Source organism: Cryptomeria japonica, chromosome 1, assembly GCF_030272615.1.
Source record: "Cryptomeria japonica chromosome 1, Sugi_1.0, whole genome shotgun sequence".
In the NCBI taxonomy this organism is placed as follows: domain Eukaryota; kingdom Viridiplantae; phylum Streptophyta; class Pinopsida; order Cupressales; family Cupressaceae; genus Cryptomeria; species Cryptomeria japonica.
Genome location: NC_081405.1, coordinates 534,711,076 through 534,718,154, shown reverse-complemented (window position 1 = coordinate 534,718,154; position 7,079 = coordinate 534,711,076). Strand labels below are relative to the sequence as shown.

General features: G+C 35.6%; 1 protein-coding gene across 1 annotated transcript; it reads right to left on the bottom strand.

The window, feature by feature from the left end:
• Positions 1-518: 518 nt before the first annotated feature.
• Positions 519-1,526, bottom strand: LOC131073715 (translocase of chloroplast 34, chloroplastic-like). The gene is made up of 4 exons (XM_058010216.1): positions 1,428-1,526; positions 1,242-1,331; positions 1,018-1,142; positions 519-837 (listed from the first exon to the last, which is right to left on the bottom strand). The coding sequence occupies exons 1-4, from the start codon at positions 1,524-1,526 to the stop codon at positions 519-521; spliced, it is 633 nt and encodes a 210-aa protein (XP_057866199.1).
• Positions 1,527-7,079: the final 5,553 nt, after the last annotated feature.

Genomic DNA, 7,079 nt, shown 5'->3' with positions numbered 1-7,079 from the left:
TATATGCATCCAACGAAGATGGAGTAAGAATGTTAATAAAACTGAAAGAAATTGCTAAAACTGTTCTGCCTGGCAAAAAACTCTAGGTGCCCCTCCCAATTGACTACCAAAGCATTTCAGGTTCTAGACCTGATCCTGATCCTTATGGGAACTATTTAAGAAATGCCCAATACATCAGGTTGTTCTCATAATCATCATGTACCTTTCTGAAAACATCATGACATTTCTAGCCCATTTTTAGGGCAACGCCATGCAGATTATCAATTAAAGAACTACCATAGCATACAAAAATATAAGAAGGAAGCTATCATATTGCATATTGGCATTCAATAACACAATAAAGCACTTATCAATATTGCAACTTAAGTATATCATTTACAAAGACCATGATATTTGCCTAGCTGAGATCAAAACATACATCAAAACCTTTACATTGTCAATTGCCAAATATATTGAAAGAAAAAGAGAAATTTCCTAGGAATATTAACGTGACAAATTGATTGTATCCTTACAAAATTTCAACCATGGGAATCAAAAAATATATTTGCATCCATAATATGATTGTAAGTCACTTGGATATCAGAATTCTTGAACCCAGCTGCTTCAAGAATTGCATTATGCAATGCAGTTGATCTCCTTTTAACAAAGTCAGCATAACTTAAGCCATTTGGAGGAGAGAGCTGAGAATGTGTAAAGACCACCAGGCTTCTCTGCCATATTTGTTTTCCAAAAGTATCAGAAATGACCTTGATAATTTGTTTATCCAAGTTATCAACTCGATAACTATCCAACCGATCCACATAAAGAAGGACATCAATAATCTTGTTTGTCAGAAACCTGCCACAATAACATTAACTGTTATTAACACAAGTAATTGCAACAAAGTAATACACTGGAACAACATTTTCTTGGTAACAAATATCAACCAGGCAAACTACAAATCAGAAGTACATAAACTCAGGAGTGGCAAGTAGGCTTTACAAAATGACACTAGTACTAAAATTCAAACATCACTACCTTTTTATAAGGTCGAGAGCATGATCGTTTACAAAACCACCTTCTATTAACCTTGGTGTGTCAGTTATATTTAATGTAAAACCTGCTCTTGACCTTGAACATAATACAGGTCGCATTGCCTCAGCCTGCACAGTTCAAAATAAAAAATATGATCAGAAACATTAATCACATACAAATTCATTGGGCTGAAATATAACATCCTAGAAAAAGCAATATTGTTAAACAACTACTCTTTCCCCAACAAGAGAGTTAACTGTTGAAGACTTTCCCACACCGTCTTTTCCAATAACAAGAATAGTAAGAGAGTTCACATCCTAAATGCATTTCATGCTTGAATAAGGCATCATCTAGATTAAACACTTAAAAAAAAGAATCCATGATGAGCAAAATAACAGTATTTACTCAGCAACCTCTTGCTTCAATTTACTTAGCAACCCGTATAGTGCATTCTGGGTAGCAATTGGAAACTGCTGAATACCCATCCACTCCCGAGCCTGTTGAGATGCCATGGAACTTGCTTAAGGTAGGCCTACAAAACCATCTGCATTTTTAGAACAAGTATGCCAAACCAAATATAGCATGTAATATTTTGAATTTTTCTTCAAGAGTCAAGATCCTATAAAGCAAACTAAGATTAGATCATGTTCAAGTTAGAGGCTACTACAACAGGGCAAATGAGTTTAAATATAGTTTTCAACTGCTTCAGATAAATTGCCATTGTTTCAATCTGGTAGGTCATGCCATAATAGTAAGGTGGAGTAGATGTTGTGATGATGAGCCAGCTGAACACGCTCTCCATGATTATGGGACTACATTAATGGAGGTCAGATGAACCAGGGTTGTCTGAAGAACTCAAGTTAATTGCATACCCTGTGAATTTGATAAATTGAAAAGTGTACTCCAAAGGACCGTGGTGCAATGCAAAGCACAATAATTCAGTAGCAAACTACTTTTAAATTCCCACAATGCATTAAGATTGACTATAACACAGTCTATATAACAAAGGTTAAGGTGTATTGAACATACATGTGTGTTTTCAGAGGAACAAATACACATCGATATATTGGATGTAGAGATATCTTGTTTGAAACAATTTATGCATACAGCGTTGAAAAAATGCTCCACACTTTTAGCCCAAGATTTGCATTTGTTTTATTGATAGGAAGATCAAAATATTTTGTTGAGTGAAATATACACTAAATCATACTCTAACATGACCATCCTAATGCGAGTGATTATTTCAAAACCTGTAAATGTGGTGTGAACACCTCCTCTAATGAATTCAAATCTTTCGCAGAGCATTCTGTTGAATACATGCTTTATCTTTCTCATCTATTCAACAGTCTTTCAGCAAATCACACTCTATTTCGCCTTTCATTTTCATCATCCTCCCTACAAATTGCGTTTACTCTCGGGAAACTGTAGGGTATAGCAGCGCCAAATAATATCAAGAGAGTAAAATTTGGTGCTTGGAAATTGTAGGGTATAGCACCGCAACATAATATCAGGAGAGTAAAATTTGGTACCTTATTGATAATGTTTGAAATAAAATTTTGTTTGCAGCGTCACTAGTCTTATGGACTGCGACTTCTACTAGCATCCTCCACCTTTCAAAAACATGCAAAAGAATTTAAGCCCTAATCGCCAAGTAATTGCCAACTATTTTTTCCACTTGTACCTTACGGTGATTCCCAAGAGTTTTGCAAACCTAAAAAATTGCAGGCTCGAGCAGCCCAAGACCTATTTTGCAGGCCCTCTTCTGGGAAGACGTGCGTTCTCTCATCTTGGTCTATGGGAAAGTAGCTGCCAGCCATCTGCAATGCAAATGAGAGACCACCACGATACCTTTCAACAAAATTTCGTTTAAAAAGAAAGCAACTTCTTTGGTAATACATTGTTGAAAATAAAGATATACAAAACTTTCGAACATGTTGATTGGTTGAAAGGAAAGCTTTTAATCACTATTTAAAACAACTGCCTCCGCTATAGTTTCCTACTGGCAAGAACTAATAAAGAAAGCAAAGGAGCAATGTATGCTACAACATACCAAACATAATTTATGACACACAATTACTTGAGGAGCTCATGCATTTTGGATCCTTCTTGAGAGGCACAAGGCCATATTGGAACAAGTGCCATGTTGAGCTAACAAACATGATCGATCAAATAGAATTTCCCACTTTATTCTTCACATTAAGTGCAATAGACACAAATTGGACAGATCTACAAAGAATACTTTGAAATGATGTGGTTGTACGAATGCACCCAAATAAACAATGCTTAGATAATGATCAATAATCTTCATACCACGCCATTATACTTGCATGAATGATTCACTATCCTCTATGAGGAATCCATCAAGAAAATCCTTAGTGCAAAAGACTATTGGTATAGATATGAATGACAACATAGAGATATTTCACATGTACGTGGGTTTCTTTGGCTTAAAAATGCACTAGATATGGATAAACTTGATTGGAAGAGCAGTGCAGAAATTGAAAGAGAAAGAAATTTTTTTGACATGCATGTCAGTGCTTGGAACCTTTGTGATGCATCATCCATGTTTTCTAAACACAACTAAAATATTTTCTACAGATCCCTCTCGGGACTATGAATAAATAATTAGCTATGTCCAAAGGCACACAAAATTTAGACAGAACATGCTTACACAAGAAGGAGAAAAATTTAGAGTATTGATACAAAGCTCCATGAAAAGAACAAATTGTCTCTACCTTATCATGTGATGATTTTGGAAAGAAAAAAAATGAACCTGCAAGAAATGATGATAGGTTAAACATACATAACCAAAAAGTGATTTTGATATGGAGAGCCAACACAATTCATAAACATGAAAAAATATGTAGCCAAGATGAATACATGCCATCTAACTTTAACATTCCAAGTTATACATTGTCGCCAAAACAAAATCTAGCATTCACAATGATTACAAACCACAACAAATGTCCATGAACTTAACAACATTAACAACATTGCAAGAAGATTTGAAGAACATAAGATAAATCCTCATTGATGAGATGAGCTTCATAGAGCCAAAGCTACTACTAAACATAGATCTAGTAGACTATGCGAGGCCTTTCCCCATCGACAACATTTATGCTTTGGTCGAGTATTTGTAATATTGATTGGTGACCTCTCACAATTGCCACTAGTGATGAACAAACCTATCTACACACCTCATTTGAATTCCAAAACATTGGGGGAACAATTTACAACAGTTCTTACGTTATAGACAATGTTTCGACAACAAGGTGAAACTCCAACACAAGCACAATTTCATCAATGTTGCAAAACATATGAGATGCAAAAGCAACAGAAGAAGATTGGTAACTGTTGATGACATGCATAGACAAACAACTTACATCAAGTGAGAAGGAACAATTTAACAACTCTATGCACCTATTTTCTAGTAATAATTTAGTTAGAGTGCACAACAAAAGAAAGCTAAAATTGTTAAACCATCCAATCGCAATACGTATTACAACAAGCATTAGGAGCAAAATAGATAATGCAACTAATGATGAACAACTCGAAAAGCAAGTACTGCTTTGCAAAGGCCATTGTATCATGCTCACAACCAACATATGGACAAAAGTGGAACTTTTAAATGGAGCTCTTGGTGAAGTTATTCACATCATTTATAGCCTAGACGTTTTGATGTATGTTCTAGCAAGGATCGATAATTATAGTGAGCCACCATAGAACCAAGAAGACCCAAAAAGTATATCAATAATACCACTATCACTAGTTAGTTGAAGGCAGATATTGCTCACAATGGCATGGGCTATTACAATACACAAATTCCAAATTCTCTTGCTACAAAAAACAACAATCGATATTGGAAAAATAGAAAGAAAAGGACTAACATTTACATCCATATCTAGAGTAAAGTCATTAAACGACCTTCGCATCCAACCAACATTCTCCTTTGATTGATACTCTAAAATGCAAAACAATCCATACATAGTTATGAGGAAAAAAGAGGAAGCTCAATTACAATAGCTATCTCTCTAAAAAAATCAAAGGTATGCAACTCTTGGCACTATATCCCTCGTAGTTTCCTCAATTATTCATGAAGCACCAATTTTAGTATTAATTTAATTTCTTTTGAAGAAATCTACTTCAACATATGTCAAACTCATCTACAAGGAGGCGATATCATGACTATATGCTACAAAGAATGCAACCAGCCAATCAATAATGAATACACAAAAGGTAACTAAATTTTCATTTACATCTACCTATCTTTTCAAAGAATAATTGAAAATGTTGATTTCACTAATGATACCCTAACTTAATCATTGGTTTATGCAGAATTCTAACAATTGTAGGTTCCAAAATTAAAAAATTACAAGCATTCTTAAACACTAATATATCAAGTCAAGACGTGCTATATTTGGCTCTCACTAATGAATCATATCATTATGACTAGACAATCATGTTCGATGAATGTAGCATGCCAAACAACATACTTAAAATTGGAATTGATGCATGGACATATTCATCGATCACTATCATTGTAGATGATCATATGCCGACAACCCTAATGTCGATCAAAATGAAGCTTTTATTCAACATCTTGGAAAAAAAAAGCAAAATGATTTTGGTGGACAAGACAAAGGATGGACAAACCTACATATCCTTGAAGTTAATAAACAAAATTTTGTATGTTTTTCTCAATTGTACTAGTTATATAAAAGATCTCTCAACGATCAACATCAAATATATTATATGTAATTGATCATATTCAGTTATCTTTATATTAGTCCTAACAATAACAATTTCCATTTCTTTTAAACTCAAAACCTTCTAAATAAATTACCCATGTAACTATCAACGACGACACCATTACACCTCATTGAAATGCAAGTGTTAGTGTAACTATCAACGACGACACCATTACACCTCATTGAAATGCAAGTGTTAGTGTAACTATCAACGACGACACCATTACACCTCATTGAAGTGCAAGTGTTAGTATAATTTTATTTCGTGCGAGTAAAGCTAGGGATCATTCTTCTTCCCTATTCGTATATACGGGAGTCACGGTTACGAATTCCACCCTTATCTTCCCTATTCTCAAGAACGTCTAAACACGGCCAACGACTTTTGCCTTCGTTGACTCGCCGACTTATTTTATACTTTTCTTGCTTTTCACGAGGAAGCAACCTTTGTCTTTGTCGAATCGGTCATCGATTGACGTGTTCTCGCCAGGCAAGAAAGTGGAAGCACCCTACAACCAGCCAATTTTGTATTTCTCGACTCGATCATCGCTTTTTCTGCTATTTATATCTCCATTCTTCACCTGCTGAAGCACTGAATTCCTTTCTTCAACTATAGGGTGTTTCTAAGATATCCATTCTTGATTTATTTGCTTTTGTAGCAGACATTCGTTAATGGCTTCCACTTCGACATCTGGTCGAGGAGAAGAGGAACGCGATCCATTCGTGGTGCTTGAACCTCCCAATAAAAGGATAAAATCCTGCTTGACTACAAAGCAGTATGATGTATTCATCAACCATCGAGGCCCAGACGTCAAAACAACTCTGGCTCAGCAGCTCTACGATGCTCTACAGCAAGCTGGGATCCGGGCATATCTAGATGCTCCAGAAACTGAACTGGGCGATTAGTTTCCTTCTGCAATAAAGAATGCTATATCCTCTGCCGCAGTGCACATAGCCATCTTATCACCGCAATATGCAGAGTCTCCTTGGTGTTTAGCTGAGCTTGCTTTGATGTCCCAAACCAAGGCTAGAATTATTCCACTCTTCTACCATGTTGACCCTTCGGACTTCCGCTACATCAAAAATAGAGTTGCAGAAGCATTTTCCAAACACGAAGAGAAGGGCAGATATCCTAGTCATGACATTCAACAGTGGAAGGAATGCCTGCAGAACGTTTCATGGCTCAAGGGCCACGAACTAAACGGACACAATGAGTAAGATATTATCATGTGCTTCTTTCCATATATTTTCTCCCCATTTCTTTAAATTTTCTTTTTTAGAAACCAGTTTAAGTAGTCTAAAAATATTTTGTATTTATTA

What these genes read in the sequence shown, in the direction of transcription:
- LOC131073715 (XM_058010216.1), bottom strand. Translation starts at nt 1,526, where the DNA reads ATGGCATCTCAACAGGCTCGGGAGTGGATGGGTATTCAGCAGTTTCCA. An exon ending in TAAGTAAATTGAAGCAAGAG is followed by an intron (nt 1,332 to 1,427) that starts GTTGCTGAGTAA and finishes AAATGCATTTAG; the next exon opens with GATGTGAACTCTCTTACTAT. An exon ending in GCTCTCGACCTTATAAAAAG is followed by an intron (nt 838 to 1,017) that starts GTAGTGATGTTT and finishes TTATTGTGGCAG; the next exon opens with GTTTCTGACAAACAAGATTA.